The sequence below is a fragment of the Rhinopithecus bieti genome, unplaced genomic scaffold, assembly GCF_001698545.2.
Source record: "Rhinopithecus bieti isolate Rb0 unplaced genomic scaffold, ASM169854v2 scaffold_21635, whole genome shotgun sequence".
Taxonomy (NCBI): domain Eukaryota; kingdom Metazoa; phylum Chordata; class Mammalia; order Primates; family Cercopithecidae; genus Rhinopithecus; species Rhinopithecus bieti.
This window is the reverse complement of record NW_016810145.1, coordinates 87858-114449: the sequence shown is the minus strand read 5'-3', so window position 1 is coordinate 114449 and position 26592 is coordinate 87858. Positions and strand designations below refer to the sequence as shown.

Genomic DNA, 26592 nt, shown 5'->3' with positions numbered 1-26592 from the left:
CCTACCCTAAACCCACCACCCTTCACCTTTGCCACACCACTCACCCTCAGAGGAGGACCCTCGCACCTCTCCTTGTGCATAGGGGTCCCAAATATGCCCCTTCTTCCAAGCAGCCCTCCCTGGATGAGTCAGCTGTGCTGTGGGTGGCTCTGTGAACTCCCCTAAGGTCTCACTTTCCTTTTCTTACAGAGATGTTCTGCCTCGCAGCCAGGCTGCAAGTCTTAGGAGTGAACCATCCAATTTAATTTCCTCCGATTTAATCATCAGTGTACTGTGGTGTAGACAGTGGTCAAAGAGGTGTGGATCACTGCCTTTCTCGTTCTCTTACTCACTGTGGATCTCACTGAAGCGACTTAACTTCTCTGAGCCTTAGTTTCCTCATTTGGGCAACAGGGATAATATGCAGCCCCAGGCGAGGATGGACATTAAAGATCACACATACCAAGCATTGAACTAACCACCCTCCTTAGGTTTTGTAGCTTTACATAAGTAATAACTCTCCATTGTGGAAAATCAGAGAATGCAGATAAGCACAAAGAAAAAAATCAAAATCATCTGTAAATTTCACCACCCAGAGAAAATCACTATTGACATTTGGCCCAATGGCTCCAGTTTTGGTCCTGTGCCCATGTTTATTTAGTACCTCTTGCCTCAGGCTGGGAGAATTCATTGAGATAATGTATGTCAAGCACTTTGCTCAGCACTGGGGTCTATTTTTGTACAACACCCATTCCCAGAGTCACTATCACTTCCTCTCGGGTAGCTCCCAGATCTCCGCCAGGAGTCCTCACCTCTCTCTGTTCACCTCCAGGCTCTGACTCCGCCCCCTGCGGGCCACTAGCCCCTGCATTTCCATCCAGAATTTTAAATGGAACAAGTCCAAACCTGGAGTCATCACCCACCCAAAGGCATGGCTTGGGGTTCGCTGTTCCCATCTCTCTGTCTCTTTATTTTATCCTTGCTTCTCTTCACAGTTTGGAGCCCAGTTAGCTGCATCTCTTGGCTCCTGCTTGCCCTTCCATTTCACTCAAGCTCAGAATCTCTCCCCGCCTCTGCCAGTCAGCTACATCCTCTGTCATCCAAGGATTCTTTCTAATGCCCTGCTCTCCAGGGTTAGGGGTGCCATGAGCGTGGCCTCGGGAGAGGTAGGCAGCCTGGGAAGCCGGAGAGAGCAGATACACAGGCCAGGCTTTCAAAAACATCACAGATCAAGTTGCTAGGCAGAGAAGACGGGGAGCTGCTAAGGGATTCCTTAGCAAAGACCACCTGTGTCCTTCCACCACTGCATTTCCAGGAGAAGCGTGCTCCCCTGTGACAAAGGCATCTGTGGCCAGTTAGAGTTGGGTGGGTTGTGGTGCTTTGTGTAACCAAGAGTGGGAGCAGAATTTCAAAGGCGTGTCAGGCTGGAGTCAGGGATCATCTGCCAGGGGCCCAGATGGTCTTTGTGCCCCAAGAGTATCACTCCAAGGACAAGGGTCTGTGCTCTTAACTTGAAAGGTGTACGAGGACAAGAGAGACAACACTCTCAGTCCACAGCCCCACTTGGGAATTCCAGATGCCTGAGATGGGGAGTGGTGCAAACTTCCAAGAAGAGAGAAAGCAGGCTGGGCGGGGCTGGGGTGGGGAGGAAATGGCTCACAGTACCTGGATTTGGCCAAGCCTGTTACATGGCCTGGAAGTACCAGGGAAAAGTCTGCTGGGGGTTCCTCCCAAGAGAGAGGGATCTATTTCAAGGCCTCTAGCATGCGGACCAGGTGTCATTTTTACGTTATGTGTGGGTGCAAATGTGCTAGCACAATACAGGGGAGAGTCAGTCTGAACCTTGATGTGGAGACGAGTCACCCCAGCTAACCCCTTGTCCAAACCAACTCACACATCTAAAAGGAAGACGCCACTGAGGATGCTGGTGATGAATTTATGCCTTCATTCTTGCCAGTTTTAATTCTCATTCTTCAAATTAAATTTTGCTGCTTGGTGGCATTTCTAACTCAGTGTGTGCACTTTTCATGACACCTTCCTCTCTCTCCTCTTTCTCTCTCCCCAACACCCCCGCCACCGCTACCTTCTATACCCTCTCTTCCCCTCTACTTTGCTGCTCTGCCCTGCCACCCGGCTCCCCACCACGCCCCAGGTGTCTCTCCTGTTGTACGACTCCACCAGGATGAGGCGGCTGCTGTCCAAGGCCGTGGTGATCGATGATGATGACGATGACGAATACCCCTGGAGGCAGAATGCGCACAGATACTACATCCACCTCCTGCTGAGCCTCTTCCTCTTCCTCTGGTTCATCCTGGGAAACTACTGGGTCTTTTCTGTGTACCTGCCTGATTTTCTTCCCCCTTTCCAGCAGCCTCAGGACTACTGTGATAAAACCCTGTACCTCTTTGCAGTTGGAGTCCTGGCACTCAGTCACACCGTGCTGGGCTTGCTCCTGCTGTGCAGCGGCTGTGTCTACCTGTGCTCCAGGTGGAGACTTTCTGCCGATGAAGACTGATAGCTGCCTTGTCCAGCATACCATGTATGCATGTGCGCGCGCACGCGCGCGCGCACGCGCACGCGCACACACACACACACACACACACACACACAGGTTCAGGAGAAGGGCATAAAGGTAATAAAATCTTCCCTGAAGGCATTTAAAAAGCCACCCAAACGCACTGAATATGATAGTGGACTAAAGAAACTCTTGCCTTCCTAGACATGGGGAAATCACTTCTGCTCTTTTCAGAGTAGGAATTTTGTTCTCACAAGAGTTTTCAAAGTGATCATTGTTTTTGAGGGGATGAAGTGTGAGAGGCAAAGAATGGGAGACCTTTTCAAATCATAGTGCAATTTCAGTGACTGGTACAAGAACAAGGTTGGTTGTTGCTACTGCTGCTGTCATTCAGTCATGGTCACCTTGAAGTTATAGAAAGTGCACAGACTTTCAAACAAGATATATCTTAACTTCACTCACTATGATGACTTTTGTTATTAAAAGGAAAAAGAAATTCTTTTAGTGACTCTAGCTGCCTTTCGGGAAAGTGAAGGTGCAGTCTCTTCCAGCCATATATCAGATGGGTTTGATGTGATGGGTGGAACATCCCAAGGTCAGCTATAAAATCTGCCAACGTCAAAGCAGTCGCTTCCACCTAGGGGGCACGCTGGCCTGCTAGCCAGGCATTGCGGAGTGCAGCGCCGTGTGCACCGTGTGCCGCTGCTGCAGGTTCTTTGCTTGACCTTGAGTCTGTCTCTGCCCCTGGCTATTCGTGTACCTCTCTATGATCTGCGGCTGGCTGGATGGCATAAACCAGTTTTGTATGTTTCTGGACAGGTTGCATGAGTTGGGTTGCCGTCAGTGTAGCTGTTTTTGGTTTCTGAATTTAACTATCAAATAATAGCTCCTCAACCTGATGACCAGTTAGGCTTTGGAAGCCTTTTGTAAATTGAGATGTCTGGAAGTCCAGGATGACACCAAACAGTGACCACTAACCTTCCCTCTGGCTGCCGCTATCGAGAGATGAAGTCCAGGTCTATTGTCAGTGCTTGCTAGGGAGCCTCTTTATGAGCAAAGTCTCACGCTTTAGAATTTTGTATGAAGATGCTGTCATGAGTGTTTCTAGGGCAATGCCCAGGGGTGCGTGGCACTTGCTTAACTGTGCTTCTTTCAGCCACATGCATAGCCTTTCTATATATTTACACACTGCTGAACTGCGTTTATTTTTTAATTTTTTTATTTTTTTGTGCTTTCTCATCAAACCAATCCCTGAGTGGCCATGAATGGAGGCACCTCCCTTCATCAGAAGTGTCAGCTCAAACCAAGAGGCTCATTCTTCTCCGTGGCTTTAAGAGAAAGGCCCTGTGAGTCCCGTGGGGTCTTCCCATTTCAGTTTAGAAGCTCTCCCCGGGCAGTCACCATTGGTCCCCCTTTCCTCCCAGGTGAGAAGAAAGTGCTTGGTGTGCCATCTGCTGGACAAAGGAGGAACAGCCATTTTTTTGCCCCTGTCTCTAAGGGCAGTTTCTGTTTTCATTTTCACTCCAGCCATGACAGAAGACCAGCGGGTGTGCAGTTTGCAGATCCTACCTCACCTATGATGCCCGATTCTATCCTCACTGTGTCCCATGTTGCCCTCTCCGTGTCTGGGGAGAGTCTGTGGGCTACGATCCTGGGGTGGCCAGGGGTTCCATGGGCTCCCCTCCCACCCTCCTTTCCCCAGTCCATGACTCGTCAGCCACTCCCAGTCACTTAGCCAATGCTTGGACATCTGTGAGCAGCAAAGATCTGGGCCCAGGGACGCCTGCACGACTCCCACATGAAAGCCTCTGAGGCTTCTGTTGCGAGGGCCTTGGCAAAGGCAGGAAGTGCTGTGGACAACCATGGGCATGAGGATTTCTGTTAGCAGATGGCAGGTACTGGTTAGTGCTTTGGGTACATCATTAGTTAGGTCTCAAAAGTTGGACATTCCCAGTTTCTGGTAGGCATGAGTATCACCAGAGTGTTGTAGAAATCCTTCCCAGAGGGAGTGGTGGATGGAGTGTGCTCATTCTCATATGCACCCCCCCCAGCCCACCCCCAGTTGCAATGGAGAATATTGGTCATAGGTCCTAAATAATTGCTAAAATCTGAACCAAATTTTTGGCTTTCAGTTTTCTTGTCACCAAAGCAGTAAGGAAGAGGTGATGATCTCTTCCTATAAGTCACACATCTTCCCTGGTTTGAGGTTACAGTGAGCTATGATTGCGCCATTGCACTCTATTCTGGGTGACAAAATGAGACCTTATCTCTAAAAAACAAAATTACCCCCTTCTGGAGAAACAGGTTAGATCCAAAAGAAAATGTTCATGTGCATTCATTCATAGAGGGGACACTGAGTGGTTCAGTGGGTGACGTCTTCAGCGCAGCAGACTTTGAATGATAACTGACTAAGGCTTCCCTCAGGAGATGGTGAGATGGTTATGATAAGGCACATTTCAAGAAAGGCTCTGGGGCTAAGGCAAATGGTCTATAACCATGGTTCTTTGAAGTCTGGCTTAATCCAGGGATGACATCCAGACTGTCTAGGAAGGGCTGAGCTGCGTGCCCTTTAAGTGGTCACCTGTTAGTATAATTTCACTCAGCTGGAGGTGAGTGTAAGAAGTTCCTGGTTATAGAAGACGTTCTAATCCTTGGCATGGCCTGAAGTAGGCATTCTGCACTGATGTGAAATGTGCTGTGTATACCTGCAGAATGAAAATGCCTGTCTAAGACTGGCCCAAGACCTGGGCAGCCTTCCTCCATGGGAACCTGGCAAGGCAATGGGAAGTGGACATGGGAGCACCTGAACCTTCCGGATGCTATGAAACCTCAAGGGAACAAATTATGTGGCAGAGAGGGATGATCAGTTCTTCCCATCTGAGAAAAGACTGCAGCAAATATGAACTATATATTGAAGGTCATTTTATTTGCTACATCGGGCATCATGCTAAAAACCATTCTTTGCCTGAATCTGTATAAATGACAGCTGAAAGCAGTAAATGTGAGACCGCTTCACGGGAGTCAGCCACACCAGTGGTTCTCAAACCTTGGTGAACCCTCAGAGCTACCCAAGGACTTGTTTGCAATGCAGAATCACAGCCCCCAGAGACTCTGACTCATGGGGCCTGGCTCGTTCTGATTCAGTGACCGGAAAACCACCTGTGTGCACTTGGGCCACACATACAGCCTGGACTGGCTTATGTCAGGCCCATCTTGGCTGTTACCATGAGGACAATATAATGTTGTTTCCAGTACTTTGTATTATTTCCTTCTCTTTTAGTATGAGAAGTGGCCGAGTGGTCAATAGCTTTCATTTTTGTGTAACTGAATCTTGTGCTTCGTTTCCTTCTGGGCATTTTTCATTGTTGATGAAATAAACTTTGTTCAATTTGTTCCCCGGTGTCTTCCTTGAATACCCCAGGGGAAGAGAGTCCTCCAGTCCTTGGGACGCTTCATTTGTTCTTTCTTCCAGTGGGATTCCCGAGGGTAGACTGTGTCCACAGAAGCTGACAACCTGTTCTAGGCAAATTTTGCTCCATAAAACTCAAAACCCTCAGGTGAGCAGATGAGTCTCTAGTGGAGATTTGAGAAAAACGATCTAACACAAAATTCTTCTTAGTAATCCTAGTGATAATTTATCTTTTATAAGTATAGAACTAATAAGACAACTAATCTGTCTTTTCTAGAGACAGAATTTCAGTAGTTCGCTTTCAGGTTAGCCTAGCATCACAGCAGCTAAGTTATCTTGGATATCCCAGGAGACAGCATTTTGCCATTGCAAGCAGAAGAGAAATAAGAGAGGAGTGTTTCCACATACATCTGTTGTTTTATCTCTCTCTCTCAATCAATCTCTCTCTCTCTTTTTTTTTTTTTTTAAGAGATGGGGTCTTGCTCTGTCACTCAGGCTGGAGTACAGTGGCACAATCAAAGCCCACTGCAGCCTTGACCTCGTGGACTGGGGTAATTTTCTCACCTCAGCCTCTTGAGTAACTGGGTCTATAGGCATGCCACCATGCCCAGTCAGGTTTTTGGTTTGTTTTTTTGGTTTTTGTGGGTTTTTTTTTTTTCTTTTTTAGAGATGGGGTCTCACTGTGTTGCCCAGGCTGGTCTCAAACTCAGCCTCAAGTAATTCTCCTGCCTCAGCCTCCCAAAGTGCTAAGATTACAGGCATTAGCCACCTCACCCAGCCCTGTTGTTTCCTCTAAGACACTTCCTTCCTTTGTTATACCAGTCAGCTTTTAAAACTTACTGGATTGTTAAGAGAAGTAAGCTCTGCTTCATAGGCAAAGGTAAAGCAACTGGGGCTTGCTGCTGGCATTAAGAGTTTGCACATACAGCATGCTCCCAAAAAGCCTTGTGACTCAAAACATCCCTCTGTTCTGATCACTTCCTACTTACCCTATTGGTGGGGGAGGGGTCTCTGTCCTAAATAGTGGGAGAAGCCCAAATGCACCCCTTCCCCCACTGGACAGATGAGATGGACAGCAGCTTATTAGTCACTAGACTCACTGCCTGGGCGAGGAGGACACAGCATGTTATGTAGGGCCACATGGGGCTTGCACTTGGGAACAGAGTGGACCTGCAGGGGCCATGAGGGTCATGCCTTGTAGTAACAGGAAGACCAGGTAACCCTGTGTTCCCATGGGAGGAGTTTCCTGTCTTGCTTGAGTAATTTCACAGATGGGCAGTGAGGTGAAACCCATTTGGCTGGTGCCTGGGTGAGGGGCGGTGACTGACAGGGGACTGGTCAGGTGGGAGACCTTGCCTGCTGGGTAAGGGGCATGCCTGGTGAGGGCAGGGGAACTCACAGTTAAGCCCTTGGGCCTCTGTGAGGCTCAGAGATGTCAAGGCCACCCATAGAATTGTAGGCCTTAGAATACAGCCTCCTAGAGCCACCCCTGCCGTTCTTGTGCCTTATTCCCTGGGTTATCTAGTCCTGGGTTCAAATCTCTTTGAATTTTCTCAAATTCTCAATGCAGGAAGGGAAATGTAATCAGTGGTGAGATATACATTGTCCATGAAGTAAAAAATAAAAAAGTCTTCTTGACCACCATCAGGAGCAGATCAGAAGCCTCGCCGCCTGCTTACCAAGAGCAGGCTGGTACATCCTCTTCTCCAGCCTTCCAGGGATTTTTCCCACCATTGCAAAACTCTTGCCGTCTGATTGGACTCATGCAAACTGATGTTTTCACTCTTTTATCTTTTTTTGAGTATTTCAGCTGCTATTTAATATAATGTCCTATAGCCTGTACCTTTCCATGGCCATCAAAAAGAAAACAGAAGAAAACATTTCCTACATCAATTTACAGCTTATACATTTGTTTATAAGGAAGCCAGTTTGGGTTCGATTCCCAAGTCACTGGGGAAAGGGGTTGAAACCCAGATTCCCTTGGGATCCCTTCTGTCAGCCCAGCGTCCCTTCCCACCCCCAGCAGCAGGTGCTGGTGCTAATGGTGCACACCTGCACCCTTTTGTGGGGGCCCCCTTGGTTGACTGGAGCCAGCTGCTGAGAGTTCCTCCGCCCCCTCGCAGTTCACCCCACTGACAACCATTGCTAAGGGCTGAGTTGGGGAAGAGGCAGGAAAAGCCCAGCTTGTTTCAGGGCAGGTCAAACTTGAGGCGTTTATGCTCCAGAGCTGCCCGTGAGATCAGGTGAAAGCAGGGCTTCATGGAAAGCCACATCCTTTCCCAGCGCTTCCCTTTTCCCAGTGCTTCCTCCCTCACCCTAGTTCATTTCTCCCGAGACCACACCCTCAACACATCCCTTATTCCAGAGCTTCATCTCTTCTGCTTCCAGGGAAGCTGGCCTAAGTCAGGGTTATTTCTCCACAGCTGGAGGCGTGACATAAATTACTAGTATGTCCCCTTTTACAACCCTTTTTATTTTCCTAAAATGACGATTTTAAAGTTTTATTTTTATTATAAAAGTGATACATGCTATGGCTGGAGATTCAAATCATGTCAAAGGGTATGAAGTAAAAGTAAAAGATTTGAAGCCCCACACCCAACTCCTGGTCCCCAAAAGGTACCCAGTGTTAATTCTGTAGTATCCTTATGGAATGTCTATGTATCGTTAAGCATAAATATATGTACTTTTTACATAAATTATGTCAGACTAGGCTGGGCATGGTGGCTCACCCCTGTAACCCCAGCATTTAGGGAGGCCAAGGCGGGCAGGTCACAAGGTCAAGAGATCGAGACCATCCTGGCCAACATGGTGAAACCCTGTGTCTACTAAAAATACAAAAAATTAGCCGGGCGTGGTGGTGGGCGCCTGTAGTCCCAGCTGCTCGGGAGGCTGAGGCAGGAGAATGGCGTGAACCTGGAAGGCAGAGCTTGTAGTGAACCCAGATCGCACCACTGCACTCCAGCCTGTGCGACAGAGCGAGACTCTGTCTCAAAACAAAAAAAAATCAAAGCCACCTACTTACGGACCAAATTATCCTTCCAATATCATGTGATTGTGTGAATACCTACAGCTGAGATATATTCAGCAACAGATACAAGACGGAAGCAACACCTGAATAGTGCAGAAATTATAAAATGCATTTTAAGTTACATAACAAAAATTAATAATGTACCACAATGAGGTACCATATCATACCCATCAGGATGGATGCCATTAAATAAAAAAAGGAACGAACTCTGAAGATAACAAGTTGGTGAGAATGTGGCGAGACGGAGCCTTTGTGCAATACTGGAGGGAACATAACATGAAACAGCAGCTAATGGAAAACAGTATGACAGGTCTCCCTAGAATTAAAAATAGAATTGCCATATAACTCAGCAATTCCACTTCTGGGTATACACACAAAAGAACTGAAATCAGAGTCTTAAAGAGGTATTTGCACACTGATGTTCATAGTAATACTATTTACAATAGCTAAGAAATTGAAGCAATCCAAGTGTCCATCTATGGATGAATGGATAAACAAAATGTGGTGTATACACGCAATGGAACACTATGCAGCCCTGAAAAAGAAGGAAATTCTGAAACTTGCTACAACTTGGATGAACCTGGAGGACATGACGCTAACTGAAATGAGCCAGCCACAAAAAGGCAAAGTGTGATTCTACTTAGATAAAGTCCCTAGAGTAGTCAAATTCATAGGGACAGAAAGTAGAATGGTGGTTACCAGGGGCTGGGGAAGGGGTCAATGAGGAGTTCTTGTTTAATGGGTACAGAGTTTCAGTTTGGTAAGATGAAAAAGTTCTGAAGATGGATTGTTGTGTGGCAATGTAAATGTACTTAATATTGAACTATACACTTAAAAATGGTTAAAATGGTAAATTTTATGTTGTGTGTATTTTAGCATAGTCAAAAATAAAAATAAGTATTCCTCAGTCCTCCCAAGCCTCCACAGTCGCTCTATATTAAATAGCTGGCCAGTGTGGGGTCATTTGGTCATTCTATGCATACGCAGGGCCATGCTGCAAACCCAGTCTCACTCTTAGTGACTGCAGTGCTCAGCACCCAGCTCTGAGTGCCACAGGCTTAGGGGTTTGGGAGTGGGAGCAATGCTGGTAGAAAAACTGTGGGAATTATAAGCTACCCCATCACACCCAAGAACAAATCAACCAACCAAAAAAGGGGAGGGGACAGTAGTGGAAATTTCTAGCCCCACAAAAGTTACTAAAAGAAGAAACGAGGAAAGGCCACCATGGGACACATCCCTCATCCTTCCAGAGAAGGGGTTAAGCGTGTGGCGTCTGGACCCAGACTGTCAGGCTGGGATCCTGGCTGTGCCCCTTTCCAGATGCATGTGATCTTGGATGTGCCACTGAAACTCTCTGTGCCTCATTTTCATTTGTAAGGAGATTAAAACAATGCTTGGCACATAGTAGGTGGAGCATAAGTATTTGTTAAAAGAAAATATTCTTTATTTCACCCTCATTACAATGCTATGAGGACTGTATAGTTATGCTCCTCTGTAGAGGGGAAACTGAGGCTCACGGAGGTAAAGTGTCTTTTCTGAAGATGCCTCAGAGCTGAACGTGGGCCTTCTGACACTCTATCCCAGTTCTCACCTTCTGTCTGCATCCCTCTCCCGCCTGTGTAGGTGGCCCTTCTCCTGAGGCCAGCGGTGGGTGTGAGGTAGTACAGAGAGCGTGGGTAAGGCGAGCTACAACCACCTCACCAAGCAGCCTGCATGCTCTTGCGCTACTCTTGCCCCAGGCACCACTAGAGAAAGCCCACAGCTTTTGCACTCAAAACAGAACTTGCTTGTCGTAAAACGGAAGCCCTGGAATAGGCTGCATGAGAGTTTAAGACGAACATGAGTCCCGTTTGTGGAAAATCACTTTCTCCATTAACTTGGCTATATGAAGGCTAACCACCCTGGCTTCACTACTGCCCCACTTTGGACCCATCTCACTGCCAATGTCTGCAGTCCTTGGAGGGTGCACAGGGCTGGGGAAAAAAGGGTCTTCTCTGCGTGTTTTAAATCTAAGTGATTCATGCACATGGTACAAAATTCAGTGGCACAGAAGGTATTCAATGTAAGCTGAGTCTGTCTCCCGCCTCGGCTCCCCACTGCCAAAGTTCTGGCCAGAGGCCCACGCTGTGATTAGTTTCTTGTGAAAGGAAGGAAACCCCTAAATCAAATTGATTTGTTCAGTAGGAAGTTGGTTCAGATGGGCAACAGACAGCCCTCGGGCGAGCCAGTCTGTAAAGGATGATGGGCACCAAGGGACACGGGGAGGCAGCCGGAAGGACCTTTCTACACGGTGACTGTGTCAGCTGTGGAGTGGGGAGGAGGGCGGGCTGGTGTCTACCACGTACCTCTTCCCTGGGCTGCTGCTCTCCTCTGCTAGAAGTGAATGCCAGAAAGCAGTCGCCTTCGGTTTCTGATAAGGCTTTTGTGATAGAGGCTGGGATCCCATGACCCGCCCCCCACTTCTTGTCATTACGAAGAGCTCAGTTCCTTAATCTATGTACAGGCAGGGTCAGCACCCGTGCATGGTCCACACTGAAAAATAAGGATCAGCATCAGAGGCCTTCTTTCCCACTCTCTGCCTCATCCTCTCTCCCTTTTTGTTCCTTTCCCTTTGCTGTCATTTCCATTCCCCACCCCCAATTGCCCACTAAACATGTATATGAATGGTGCCTGGCTTCCTATGAGTTTACAATTTATAGTTATTCATCTTATTAACTAAGTGGCTTTGCCAGGTAAAATATTAAGGTACCATTGCCATTATGACCTTGTCTTCCATGATCTCATTGGCAGCTGGTGTTGCCATGACAACTTGGCTAGAGGACCTGGTATGAGCTTCAGTGGAAGGTGATATGAACACTGGTGTGTGTGTGTGTGTGTGTGTGCGTGTGTGTGTAAGAGGATACAGACTTCTCATCATGTGTATCCGTTGTGCAGAAAGCCATGGATTTCCACACCTCCTGCTTCTCCTTCCAATTTGGTCAAAATTAGCCTCAGGGATCTAAATCAATTGGAAGGGAACTCTGGAGGATGATTTCTTTGTTTGGCTTTTTGAGTGGCAAATTGGAACCAGGAATACAGAAGAAATATTTTAGTGGCTTTCCACCTATGGGAAATGAAGCGACCCTACCCACTTTGACGTTTCTCTTAAAAGCACCCTGGGCCTGACTTACTTAACATCCATAATTTTCTTATTAGATGTATAGAAAGTTGGAGCTAAAAGGCGCCCCGGATGTCACCTAGTCTGGCCCTTTTTTTGTTCAGATGAGAGAAAGTGAGGCCCAGCAGCTGACTTGCCCCCATTTAGTATGGTGCAGCAGGGAAGGTGTGAACTCTGGAATCGTACTACCTGGCCTCAAAGCCTGGCTCCACTGTGTATTTACTGCAACCTGAGTCAAGTCATTTAACCTCTCTCCGTTTGTTCATCTATAAAATGGGGATAATAGCAAGAGTAACCATATGGATCAGTGTGAGAAGTAAGTGCTATAATCCACAATGCTTGGCACACTTTAAGCCTTCTATACATTTTATCACACGGGTCACACAGGGAATAACTGGCAGAAATTGGATTAGAATCCAGCTCAGCTGACTCCAGTTAAACCGGAAGATTCCTCTATGAACTCCATACTGCCCTTTGTTTCTTTGTGTGTGTTACTTGGCATCCAAGTGAGAGCAGAAGCTCATTTTGAGACTGGGGTTGGCTTTTCCTAAGACCTCTTTAAATGTATATAATGTATACACGAACTACCTCATGGATGCTTGATTGGAGGCTAACACTGGACACCTCATGCCCTCATGGAACCTTTCTTGAATGTACACTGCGTGGCTGTAAGCGTAGGGGAGAAAAGAATGAGAAGAAAACTTGAGGGAAATGAACACTTCTGATCACTTCATATGAAACTAAGCTCTTTATAATGAATGCCTTTAATGATCACAACCACCCCATGAGGTGCGCATGTTCATTCCCATTTTACACATGAAAAAACCTAGACTGAGGGCGTATGCAGCATGCTCAGGTTCACCTGGCTAATGCAGAGAGCTGGGTTTCCAGCCACACTTTTACTTCAAGGGGCCGCTCACACCCTCCAAGAGACTTGGTGGTTCAAAACTATTTCTCATCCCCGCTCTGTGAGCCAAAAGCCTATTTCCTGAGGTGGTCAGAGAGATGCAGAGCAGATTGACACCTTTTCCATCACTGACACAAAGAGGAGTGTAGTAAAAACAGCATGTAGCCCTGGGGATCTAAAATTTGGCTTTTCTGAGCCACATCGGACAGGCATTGAAAGTCACACGAGGCTGGGTGGTTTTACAAAACGCCACTTGTTTAAATTTCATCGCTCTGTCAGGAATAACAGCAACGTAGTGGAGCCTCAGAGTCCTGTCCAGAGGGGCGAGCTGTTCTGGGCAAATTTATTTCAAAAGTTATTCTGAAGTAAAAACTTGCCCACTGCGGGGTGAGGTTGGACAGTGATCCTATATCCTAGGTAATGAGGCTATTAAAGCAGCTGGTCTCTGTTCAGCTTATGTAAGTGGGACCCAGTCTCTGGGCGACTTGGGTAAACCGGTATAGAATTTAACAGGGTGACTAGCAGTGACAGCAGCAGTAAGACCCCCATTTCTAATGTGGCGTTAGGGCTGGAGATTAGATGTGGACAGGGATGTCTGAGTCCTACATAGCGGGGCTGGAATTGGGCTGAATTACTAGTCTGAGATCTGGGTTCACGCAGCAACCACACTTTTTTACTCACACTGTTCATTTGGGCTTGGGTGGAACGAGGCTGATGAGGATTTGGGGGAAATCAAGGGGCTATCCCTGGCACTGCATGAAGTCGCAGAACCAGTGGCAAAAGTCCAGACTTTGGAGATAACTACTTCTCGGGTGGGAGCCCCAGCCCTGCCTCTTGCCTGCGATGTCGCCAATCTGACTGCGCTTGCTGGAGACGGGAAATGCGGCAGGGCACTGCACCCCCCAACACATGTAGGAACTTAGAGAATGCCAGTTATTACAATAACCCTTAAGATAACACCAATTCGATGCAGAAGTCTTTTAAATATCATAAGCCTCGTCGTTTTATTCCACACGGTTTTCTAGGTAACCAAATTCTGGGAGGTGCGTTGCAGGGCCATCTTCGCATCCCGGCCATGCCCAGCAGGACGGTGTTCTCTAAACGGCACTGATGCCCGATTTCAGCCCCGAGGAGACTGCGGACCTCGACTGTGTACCCAACCAGGGCCGGTCCGCCCTCACTCCACCCTCTGAGGCCGGGGCGGAGTCGACCGGCCGGCCCTGAGACCCCTCGCCTTCCTCGTGGAGCAAGGCCCCGGAAGCCGCGGCTCTTACATAACCGGGATGATGTAAGGGCGGGCGACTCCCGCGGGGCGGGACAGGGGCGGAGGCCGCGCCGGGAGCGCGGCGGGGCTCGGTGTGCGGCGCGCCCGCCATGTCCCTGTACCGCAGCGTCGTGTGGTTCACCAAGGGGCTGCGCGAGGACACCAAGTAAGGCGGCGCGGCGGGGCGCGGGCCCCGGGCTGTCACGTGGCCCGCCTCGGCGCGGGCTAGCGGGGTTGGCGGGGACGCGCCCGCGGCTCCTTCGCCCTCTCGCTGGGCCGACTAAGCGAGTCCAGAACGACTGGGGCGCCTGCCGTCTACTGGTCCGCGGCTGGGCGTGGGGCGGTCGCCAGACTCCAGCCCCTCAACGCCCGCGACCGAGACTGGCGCCCGAGGGGCGGGACTGTGGCGCGCCCAGGCCCAGGGCCGTCCCACTGACGTCAGGCGGCCCCGGAGCCAACGAGCCTCCTGGGCGTCACCTCCGCGCTCTGCTGGGTGTGCTCCTGGAAATGTCTTCGTGGTGCTGCTGGCGGCGTCAGATAGGGCTGGATCTAAATCGCTAGCCCAGGCTCTGTCCTCGTACCTTTGGGTGTGTTTCCTCTAAGAAGATGCGGCACCTGGACTGCGACCTTTGGCTCCAGCTGGAACTTTCCAGCCTGGGTCTCCAGCCAGTGTGGCCGTGCACCCAGTGTGTGCTTCTGGGGAACAGTGCGTGGTGGTTTTGTCGCCCCGTGATCACGCTCAGTGTGCCCTAGTTGGCTCTCCACCTCATTGTTGTTTCAAGAGGTGACAGGTTCCTGTGACGGAGGACAGATGGAGGTTTTCTCTTGGAATTGATTAGGCTCACCGCTGGTTCTCAACCCTGTCTGCACATCAGAATCACTGGGCGAGAATTAAAGGTACCCAGTTTTCGGGCCCCGTCCCTACAGATTCTGATTCAGTGGGTCTGCACAGGGGCCTGGACTGGCGTTTCATCCAAATCCCTCAGGTGATTCTCACCTCTGAGAGGCTTCTCCCTTCAATGGGGCGTTATCAGTTCCCACGGCAACCTGGCCAGCATTCCTAGGGGAGGTAGGAGTTGCAACTCCCTTCTCTTCACCCCACATCGTTTTGGGGAAAGTTCAACTCTGCCTCAGGAGCCCCTGCTGCAGAGAATGGTGGGGAGTGTAGCCGTGCGCCCTGTCCCACTGTTTTTAGGGGAGTACAGTGGCAGCCTCTTTCTTTCAAAGGGGTGTCCTCTGGTAATGACCATTAATTGCTGGATCTTTCCACATTACACAGCATGAAAGCTTGAGTCAGTTTCCAAGCCGGGGTGGGCCCCAAGGAAAGCAGGCTGTAAAAATCTCTCTGAGGACTTTTTCTCTCTGTTTCCTCACCTTGAGGGAAGGTAGAAGTGAGGCCAAGGGGCCCAATTCACCACACATTGGTAGGGGAAGGGAGGGGAGGGGAAGGCGGCTGGCAAAGTTAGATGGGTTTTCCTGCTCTTGTGGATTTAGTGAATGGGACAGAAAAACAACAACCTTATTTTGACTTCAGTGTGAGAGCGTGGAGTTAGAGTTTACAGCGTTTCTCTTGGCACAAGGATTTTTATAAAGCCTCCCTTTATTGGGTTCCTAGGCAGGAGGATCTAATCACTGTTTCCTCAACTTTGCTGAACCTAATAATTCCCTGGGGCAGTTTTAAACAGACTCCTAAACCCTGGGCAAGTGTAGATGGGTCCTAAGCAAATTCCATATTTGGGTAAATTGAGGGTGTGGGGAGACACAGATACCTGCCGGGTTCCCCCTCCCCATCCCTGTCACCTCAGGTTCAGGAAACAGTAAGTACAAATGCCCTCTCAGCTTGAATCAAAATCACAGGCAAGGCACATGAAACCACAGGTTGCCAAGCAAGCACTTCTGAGTCAGTAGGCAGGGCATTTCTGACAGGTTTCCAGGTGATGCTGATGCAGCTTGTCTGGGGACTGCCCTTTGGCGCCGAGGCTGGGTGTTGAAGAATGGAACACCCAGCCTTTGGCTTGATCACCTACCTTCTGGTGACTGTGGGAAAGTCACGTATGTGTGTGTTTGAAAAATAGAGACTGATATCTAGAGTTTGTGAAAACAAACTGCTTCCCCAATAAGGTGCTGAGTACATAAAAGACAAGTCTTTTTAACAGCAGATCGAACCAGGATGGAATTCTTGTATTAAGGCAAGATCCAAGGCAGAGGACAGAGGGTGGGGACATGTCCTGCAGGCCAGGCTGATACTGCCCGCCTGGCAGCACTCCCAGCATGGAGTTTGAGGAAGAGGTTTAACCCAGAGGAGCCACACTCAGGAAACATTCGGATCAACGGGGAGCCAGAGGCTAATGTCCCCTCTGGCTGGGTATCACAGAGAAAAGCCCGTCAGCTTCCTGCCCCTGGAGAAGGGCTCTTCAGGCCTGTTCCCTGTGGACTGCTTTTTTTCTGGCTCTATTGTATTTGGGAAGTTCTCACTCATTCCCCACAATGCCTCCTCCTAGCTAAGCCCCTATTCAATGACTCAGGCCCTTGCCTCTACCGGAAAAGTCTTTCATAGAGATTCCAGGACTCACGTCTGTGTATGGGGGGAAAAAATCTTCCAGTTTCCTCTTTGTAGTTTAAAATGCTCTCAAAGTCCCTACTGATTTGAAGACTTGGGGGCCAAATGAGCTCAAGTTTGAACATGGAAGGTGCTGTCATGATTAATAGTGATAATAATCATGTCGTCTGGGCGCGGTGGCTCACGCCTGTAATCACAGCACTTTGGGAAGCCGAGGCGGGTGGATCACCTGAGGTCAGGTGTTCAAGATCAGCTTGGCCAGCATGGTGAAACCCTATCTCTACTAAAAAATACAAAAATTAGCCGGGCGTGGTGACGAGCGCTTATAACCCCAGCTACTCGGGAGGCTGAAGCAGGAGAATCATGTGAACCTGGGAGGCGGAGGTTGCAGTGAGACGAGATTGCGCCACTGCACTCCATCCTGGGCGACAGTGTGGGACTTAGTCTCAAATAATAATAATAATATAATAATAATAATAATAATGTCAACTGCTAATTATTGAGCTCCTAATATGTTCCAAGTGCTGTCATAAGTGCCTTACACACAGCATCGCATTTAGTCTGCCCGAGAGGTATCTCATATTATTCCCTTTCTGCAGATGAGGAGATAAGAGCTCAGAAAGGTTAAGTCAACACAAGTTTGCACAGCTAGTAAGAGGCTGAACTGTGACTTAAATCCAGGTTGTTCAGTCCAAGCCCTTGTTATTGATATTTTTTAGTTTCAAGTCAACCTTTCAGGAAGGCTTTGGAATAAGAAGTCTTGTTTGCCACTCACAGCAGAAGCAATGGGTAGGGTGTTTTCTAAGCTGCCTTGCATGTTCTGGTGAGTTACAGATGGTGAAAACAGGAACATTTTTCTTGTTCTCTTAAGAACATCTGGCTTGACTGAAACAAGTGGCAATGCCTGCCCTGTGGCAATGACTTTCAAACCAAACCCCAGCTCATAAACATCCTTTGGCCACTTCCCCGAGTTCCAGAACATGTAACTGGCAGTTGTGCTGTACCAGGGCATGGGGCAGGAGGCCAGCTGTTAGCTACCCATTTGTAAACAGGTCCTGTGGGAGGGCTGTCAGCATGTGTGGAGCCTTGAGATCAGAGTCCTGTTCTGCATTGCAGGGGAGAAATCTCTTGACTCCGTGGGTGAGAGATGTAAGCTCTGAGACCCCAGCCTGCCTGTGCGTGGGCAGAGTCTGCCCTCTGGGCCTCCTCCTGCCAACGCCACCATTCTGCCACCACTGCCCTCAGCCAATTTCATAGCCAGGAAATACTGGAAGAGTAAAGGTAGGGAGGTATCGCAAAAGGAATGGGAGAGAGAAACAGTTAAGGAACTCACGGTTGCATCTATCCAATATGATGCCTTTGTGCAAATCAGAAAAAATACCTCTTCTGCAATATGCTTTTCTGCCACCTGCCAGAACATTATCATAATGCAGATACAAATCTCCCATCATTCTGATCCGAATGGCACTCCCTAGAGCTGTTCAGTGCACACCCTGTGTCCCTGAAGGAGCCTTGGCTTCCTCTGATGGGTGCAGAGCTTAAATAACCCCACCGTCCTCCTCCTTTATTCCCTACTTGCAAATCTCCCCCATTTCTCCAAGCAGGCAAGGGTATCTGTCCTGCAATGCAATAAGCACAATGCAGATGGTCTCCTAAACTTCCCGAAACCTGCCCCCCACAATAGGGAAAAGAGCAATTCATCTGTGAAGGGATTTTTTTCTTTTTGACACTCCCCAGGATTGGGGCAGTCAGAGGAAGACAATTTGGATGCCAAAATGTTGGAATCTCCAATATTTTCAAAAGTTTGGGAAGATCATGGTCCAGGAAATGCAGGTCCTGCGATGGTGGTATTCATGAGAGCAGGGAGGGCGAGGGAGAAAGGAGTTTCGTGATGTGTTGGGAGAGGCAGAGACAGCAATAATGCCATCCTAGAATTAGGATTTCTCCTGCAGGGGTTTGTGTTCCCCTCTCCTTATAGCTGGTCTTCCCATGGATCTGCTGTTTCTAGGAGTGGCTATGAATCTGCGTCCAAAGACTTTGTCCCTCATAACTTGGAGGTCCAGGTTCCTGGAAGAGTCTTTTTGGTCACTGGAGGAAACAGCGGCACTGGCAAAGCAACTGCCCTTGAAATCGCCAAGCGAGATAAGCAGCTGCTAACACATGTGTCCACTGAGCCCCATGGCCAGACTGTGGCCAGTCCACACAGAGGAGGGTACCCTGTGTCACAGGCAGGTCAGGAAGTCCTGGACGGCGATCCCGTGGTTCTGGGCACAGCTGCCAGCTTTCTGAGCTTTGAGCTAGAGGTGGCTAAAGTAATGGGAGCCCTTTCCTCAACACTTAATTAATTCACAGGAGAGCTTGAGCCCTGCCCACGTGTCCCAGTGTTTTCTGATTAAGAACAGTGAGGGGCTCAAGCAAACCCTGGACATCAGAATTCCCAGTGGAATTTAATTTAAAAAAACGTGGACACCTGGTCTCTAACTCATGTCTTCTCAATGAGACTCTTCTGGGGTGAGAGATGGGGAGGAGGAGCCTCGGAGTCCACCACAATTTGGATATGGATGGTAGTTATGAACTAATGCCCCCAAAATACCTGGAGAGAGGAGTGCATTGAACTGAACTTCCTCCTTGCTGGGGTCCAGCCTCCAGGGCTAGGGCAGCCTCCCGCTTCCCTCCCCTAACCTTGACTATAAAGAGGCGCTTCAGGTGCCCTGTAGAGTTTTCAGTCAGCAGAAGTCTTCCTCATGGTAACTGCCAGAATTTCCTGCATGAGCTCCATGGTCCTGGGTCACCAAATGGCTCTGCAGTGGCTAGAAAAGTTTGCTCCATCTCTCCAGAGCCTCTTCTGGAAAAATGGATGTTCCAGCAGAAGATGGGGAACTAGGTTGTGAATTTATCACTTTTTAAGATGCTGAAGATGTTTTCTTTTTTCCTCTCTTTAAATCCAAGTTAGGCATTTTTCAGGGGACTGTTACATCATTTGAAGCTTTATTTAATTATCTGCCAAGTCAGGGAGAGGATTAATTGCATCTTAGCAGCTGGGAAGCACTCTGAAGTGTGGAGAGGAGGAGAGAGAAGAGGGGCTAGTGTTGTGGTTAGCCTGTAGCCTCCCATGAAACAGACCCCATTTAATCAAGTGGGTGCTTTTTAGTAAAGAAAGCAGAGTCCATAATGATTTCTTCTTAGCTGCCACGGCGAAGGCATTCTGCTTTAAATTGACCTTGATTGATGACGGTGTGGCATTTGCTGGGATAATATGATGGCTGCTGATGGATTCAACATTCAGTCAATACATGAGTCCCTACTACATGCTAGGCAAGTGGTTCTCTACTTTGACTGAACATTACATCACCAGGGGAGCTTGTAAAACTTACCCAGGCCTGGGCCCATTGCCTAGATCTTTAAAAGCTCCCTAGGTGAGTGTAAAGTGCAGCCAGGGTTAACACCTCTGGGTCAGCTACTATGCTAGATGCTAGGGAGGCAGATGTGACCCAGATCAATGTTTCTTATCCTTGATGTGTTCAGGCCCTCAAAGAATCAGGATGTTATCCCAGAGGCGCTGTCAGCACAGACAGACAGGAAGGTTCCAGTACCTCCCTCACGATCGCCCTCGCTGCTCTAACTCTGGGAACCACCCATCTAGGTTTAACAGAAGAGTGTCATTTGTGAGCCCATATGTCTTCATTTTTCATTCGGAAGACCTGGTTTCTGTAGCTCTCGCTGTAACTCACAGATGGTTTCATTGAATTCCACCAGATGGCACAGTTCACCTGGTTTGTCGAGATCAAGCCCTAGCAGAAGATGCCAGGGGTGAGATCATCCAGGAGAGCGGTAACCAGGTGAGCAGCTCCTCACCCCTCCTGCTGGGTTTCCTCGCCTCCATGGTCAGCTGTGAGGAGGCTGGACTCCTGCCCACGTTCCCTGGGTTGACAATGGCCTGTGTTTGTGCTTCTGCGTTGGAAGCAGCCTCAGCCAGCAGAGAGCTGGGCCCTGCTTTTGAGTGGCTAGGTTTGACAAGAGGATAAGTGGGGCACTGAGGCTTGACCGCATGGTCCTGAGCTGCCTGTGAAACCAGCAGAGGCCAGCAGGCAGAGGCCCATTACAGTGGACAGTGATACTCAGTGATACTTCCAGGCTCCTCACCCCAGAGGGAGCCCACATCAGCGACACACAGCAAGGGTCACCGGGGTGCCATGGAGCCATGCATTGACCCGATGTCTTCTAATAAAGAGAAGCACCAGCAGCGTTTGGGTCTTGATGAGAGCTACTTTCTGACATGGGCTTTCAGAGCTGCCTCGCATTTTGTGGTCTTTCTCTTCTGAAAGAGCTGGAACCATGATTGGCTCCATAATTAGTGGGGCTCAGTGAAAAATGAAAATGCACGACCCTTGTGTAAAAGTTATTTAGAATTTCTTTTCTTATTTTTATTTTTTTTTTTTTTTTGAGACGAGAGTCCTCTGACTGACGCGACGCAGGCTGGAGTGGCAGTGGCCGGATCTCAGCTCATTGCAAGCTCCGCCTCCCGGGTTTTACACCGTTTTCCTGCCTCAGCCTCCTGAGTAGCTGGGACTACAGGCGCCTGCCACGTCGCCCGGCTAGTTTTTTGTATTTTTTAGTAGAGATGGGGTTTCACCGTGTTAGCCAGGATGGTCTCGATCTCCTGACCTCGTGATCTGCCCGCCTCGGCCTCCCAAAGTGCTGGGATTACAGGCTTGAGCGACCACGCCCGGCCCTTATTTAGAATTTCTACACAACAAAGGCAGAACATCAAACCAAGCTTGAGGCCTTTCAAGTCACAGGGCCTGTGCAGCTGTATAGATTGTATTCCCGTGATACATCGTGCAGCCATGATGCTGGCCCTGGATGGAAAACCCTGACCCCAGAAAGGACCCTCAGTCACCATGGCTGGTCGCTCACTGTCACTGAAGAACGCCCTCATTCCATTCCCACCTCTTCTCTAGGAGACCCCACAATTGGAGAGCCCGTAGGAGGGGAGCCGGGGAGGGACAGACGGTACCCACCCTCAGGCATGGACCCTAGCCAAAGAAAAGAATGCCCCTGTCTAGGATGGAATATTTTGCATCAACTTTGAAATAACATTTTCACACCAAGTGTCTGTTCCTTTCCCTTTCTCGTGGAAATCCCCAGTCTCATGCCATCAGGTGCCTTACAGAGGCTTAGTGCTGGCGGCGAGTGTGAGGGTCTCTAAATCTTCCTCTAATGTCTGCAAGTGCTGCTGCGATCTGCGGGCTGCAGTTCTCGAGATTGGAAGCTGGCTGTCTGCCTGCTGATAACTTTCAGTGGTGCTGCTGCAGGATGCAACAAGAATACTAATCTCAGGCCGCGGGCAGGAGGAGGTTTGCCTGGATTCCAGCCCTCTGTGGTGTGGGCCACAGGATTTAAAAAGTATATTTAAATGGAAAACCATGATAATATGGATCTGTTTGTAATATCCAGCCAGGCTTATATCCAATTCCACCATCTTTAGGAGGAGTAGAGAGCTGAAAAGGGGAGCAAGCATGTTCCTGCGCTCGGGAGAAGGTGAGCCCTTGCCTCCTGCCCCCCTCACCTCCATACAGATACACTTGGTGGGATTTGAATGCACACACAGGACATTCACTGCTCTCTCGGGTTTATAAGTGGCCTCCAGCACTCAGAAGTAGAGTGTCCAGGATGAGGGTACCTGTCGGCTTATGCCAGTGTCTGGTTTCCCTGACTCAGTGTCTCCTCCAGGCTCTGCCAGGGATCAGCTGCGCCTCCCTGCTTGTGAAGAGGCCCCACTCCACAGCTTCGTCTGGTCTGCTTTTGGTAGGCAGCCCACACACAAAAGTATGGTATGCAGGACGGAGTTAGGCTCTGATACTAGTCCTGGTTTTGCACTTTCTGGCCTGTGAACTTGGGCCAGAAAGTTCTTAGCTTCCCTGAACCTTCACTTCCTCATTCAAAAATAGGGGTAACTTGACTTTATTCATTTTTTAACATGTATTTAAGGGTGAACCGTATGCCAAGCAGCATGCTGGGTTCTGGAGACATGGTGATTGGGACAGACCCAGCCCCTGACAGTCTTGTGCAGGGTACAAGTGATTAACAAGCAGTTTCCTTGAAGTGTGTGTGCCTGCCCTGGGCCTGGCCTCTGTGCTCTGTGTCACAGTGGGGGTGCATTGGGGGACAAATAGTATGAACCCCAAGGTATGTGTTTCTTCAGTTCCTACAACCAGATAGCTTTTGGCTGGGTTTGGCCAATGGCAGGTATTAGAGGAAGATTGGTAGGTGGGAGAAAGTGGGGAATTGAGAGATATTGGCTTCCCTGGTGATGGCTGAATCTCCTCTCTGGTTCTTCCTTCTGGTTCCTGGGCTCAGGCCACACTGCATTCTCCCTTTGTTCCTTGAGCCTAGGGCTGGTGGTAGTTTCCTGTTGTTACTAATCTCTGGGTTACTTCACCAATGGTGGTTGAGTTCTCACCTTCCTTAATCACCTGGGAAATCAATCCTTGCATTCAATTCCCTCTGTTGAAAGAGGTGTCTGTTAGATGTTACTGAAATAACATGATAAGGGCTACAAGATGGGAAACTCAGGGTATCCTAAGAACAAACAGCTCTCAATCAATAGAAGTAGCTACTGTTATTGGTATTGGTATTATCATTATTGTTTATACTAGGATTATTACTACTCTCAACCTTACATTCTCTGCTTCAAGTTTGTTCTGTTTAATCAGTGCTTAGGCCCTGCTTAGTGAGAGGTGGAAGCCTACAAGCCCCCAGAAGCAGAAGAGATGTGTGGTAAAGCTGTGAGGGCACTGGAGCAGCTGGTCCTGCCTACATGGTTGGGTGAACATCAAAGAAAGAAGGTCCCTTGGGCAGGAGGGTCGGGGTGAGGTGTGCAGCAGGCCAGCTGAGCCAGGGAGTACAGGCACCACGAAAGACTCAGGGTCATATGGGGATCTCAGCTGCTTGTACACGCTGGCTTGGTAAGATCAGGTGTTTGGCCATATAGAGAGGTGAATATCATGCGGAAGTGATCTTTCAGAGAGGTCATGTGTGGCCTAACCTTGGGGAAAGGAGTACTGGTTACTGTAGAGCAGACTTCCAGCTCACCAGTCCACTGGACACGATGCTCCCAAAGGGCCTGGGGAGAAACAGGCTGGACCTTTCTCCCCAGGCTTCTGGTTGCAGTTCAGCTCCGCCTTACTGCCTGGCTCCAGACTTTTGTCTAGCAGTTATCCCCAGGGGCAACATTAAAAACAAACAAACAAACAAAAACCCTTCTATTTTATTTATTATTTTTTGAGATAGGCTCTCACTTGGGATTTTTGAGATAGGCTCTCACAGTTGGGATTTGTCTGATGTCTTTCTCATGATTACACTGGAGTTACGGGTTTTACAGGGAACGATCACAGAGGTACAGGTGCCTGGGCAACGTGTTTCAGTCCTGCAGGCTTCCTGATGTGGCTGGAAGGTTCTGTGAAAGCACTTATGTCTTGTGGGGGATTAACTCCACCAACGTCACATGCCATGATATAAAACGGGTTTCTACTCTCCAGCTCTTCCAGGCCAATGTGATGTCTAGCTTCTTGAGAATGGTTGGTTTAGCTTCCCAAGACCTCAGTGGTTTTACGAAATACCACCTCATTTCTCCAGAATGATTTCTACTTAACAAAGCACCTCCGTGCACTGTTTACCGTGCTCATTGCGGGAACTGCTCTGATTGGGGGATCAGTCCCCGTGATGTCACCTCATGAGTCCTGGGTCACAGAGCCACTATAGATGGTGGCTCATCTGCAGAAAGGGTCCCAGCTGAGTTTTGTTTTGTTCAGTTTCAGTAACCATGCTTTGTCACAGTGGGGCCCGTGGGTGCTAAGGTGAGCCTTCTCGTTGTGTGGCTCTGCAGATTGGGACTCTTACACACATGCACCTGTTTCCAGTTCCTTCTCCTGGCCACAACAGACTGCTGGCCTTTCCTTCTGGGTGCTTTGTGGCCTCCTGTTTTGCCTCAGAGGGACACAGATGATTTCCTTCCTCTTTTCATAGTGCTTCATGTCACCAGCTCTGTGGCTGATTTGTCTAGGACAGTGATTCTCTCTTCCCTGCTGCTACCTCCTTTTCACTCTGAGACATCTCAGGCACTTCCAGGAAGCTCAGAGAACTTGTGGAATGTTTCAAGCAGCATTGGTTTTAGTTCACTTGAGTTTTGTTGCTGTTTTAACCTGGAGTTTGTATATATGTTAACACATCGCTTTCTGGTAGGAGGGAGTTTTAGGGTGATTGCAGACAAGGCCTCAAAATGGAAGGATTAGGTGTCTAGACTCAGTTTGCAGTCGGTACAGGCTCCCGGCTGACTCAGATATGACTCAGCAGCCTTGTTCGCTCTGGCTGGGTGAGGGCCTTCACAGGCATTTTAAAAGAGAATAGCTCCGTACAGCCAATGTTTTTCCTATCCTTTGAAGGCAGAGGAATATCCAGTTGGGCCAGGCTTAAGCTGAATGTGGTGTTCAACCTGACTCGACTTTCTGAGTCATGAAAATGTGGAGTTGCTTCTGTCTCGTTTGTCTCAGGTGAAAAAACAATATGTTTTAAGATGAATAGAAAGAAATTCTGACTATAGCTTTGGGTTTTATAGCTCAATTAATGGGGAAACTCAGGCAGGGCACGAAACTTCCCTGCTTTGTCAAAGGAGTTGTGGCTCTTGCTCAGATCGTCATCTGCAGGTTCAGTGCTTACATGCCTGCAGCAGCAGGAATTTCTGCCTTGGGTTAGTGATAGGTCATATATGTCCACTGATGCTCAGAGAGGGCGCCGTTGCATTCACTGGATGCCAAGAATGCAAATTTGGACTTAGTTACTGGCTACAGAGAAAAATGTTTAAATAGCCAAGGTCCGTTACTCAACTACCATGCCTATGACTGTGTAATACCATAAGGAGAAAGGGCGCATTAGACAGGGTCTCTTGCTCACGGAGTTCTAAGTCTCCTGGGGAGGTGGCTGTGTCCAGTGATAACCATGATACAAGGCAGAGATTGAAAAGTGTCATGACCAAGGACTAAGGGTCACAGCAGAAGTTATTTCATTTATGATGTACCTAAGATACTGTCTTAAGAGCAAAATTTTGACCAAAAAAAAAAAAAAGATCAGTAGCAGGGAACTCTGACATATCCATGCAAAGGTATGTTATGTAGTCATTAAAAGGAATAGGGTGGAGTCATATATAACAAAATCGTCTCCAAGACCTCTTGTAAGTCCTACAACTCAATAGCAAAATAAACAAACAACGACGTAACTTATAATCCGATTTGAAAATGGTGTAAGGACTTGAATAGACATTTCTCCGAAGAAGATATACAAATGGTCAACACAAGCTGGCCACGGTGGCTCATGCCTGTAATCCCAGAACTTTGGGAGGCCAAAGCCGGCAGCTCACTTGAGGTCAGGAGTTCAAGACCACCCTGGCCAATGTGGTGAAACACCGTCTCTCCTAAAAATATAAAAATTAGCCGGGCGCGGTGGCTCAAGCCTGTAATCCCAGCACTTTGGGAGGCCGAGACGGGCGGATCACGAGGTCAGGAGATCGAGACCATCCTGGCTAACGCTGAAACCCCGTCTCTACTAAAAAATACAAAAATCTAGCCGGGCGAGGTGGCGGGCGCCTGTAGTCCCAGCTACTCGGGAGGCTGAGGCAGGAGAATGGCGTAAACCCGGGAGGCGGAGCTTGCAGTGAGCTGAGATCCGGCCACTGCACTCCAGCCTGGGCGACAGAGCGAGACTCCGTCTCAAAAAAA

The 26592-nt window shown here is 48.8% G+C and overlaps 2 protein-coding genes across 2 annotated transcripts in view; both read left to right on the top strand.

Annotated features, from left to right (window-relative positions):
• Nucleotides 1-5887, top strand: part of TMEM272 (transmembrane protein 272) — a 31860-nt gene extending 25973 nt beyond the window's left edge. Inside the window, exons 5-6 of the mRNA XM_017891463.1 lie at nt 2132-4389; nt 5206-5887. Coding sequence (XP_017746952.1) covers nt 2132-2494 — 363 coding nt within the window. The 3' untranslated portion in view covers nt 2495-4389; nt 5206-5887. The remainder of the gene's footprint in view (nt 1-2131; nt 4390-5205) is intronic.
• An 8402-nt stretch (nt 5888-14289) lies between these two features.
• Nucleotides 14290-26592, top strand: part of DHRS12 (dehydrogenase/reductase 12) — a 35310-nt gene continuing 23007 nt past the window's right edge. The window contains 3 exon segments of the mRNA XM_017891462.1: nt 14290-14425; nt 18828-18959; nt 20574-20658. Coding sequence (XP_017746951.1) covers nt 14370-14425; nt 18828-18959; nt 20574-20658 — 273 coding nt within the window. The 5' untranslated portion in view covers nt 14290-14369.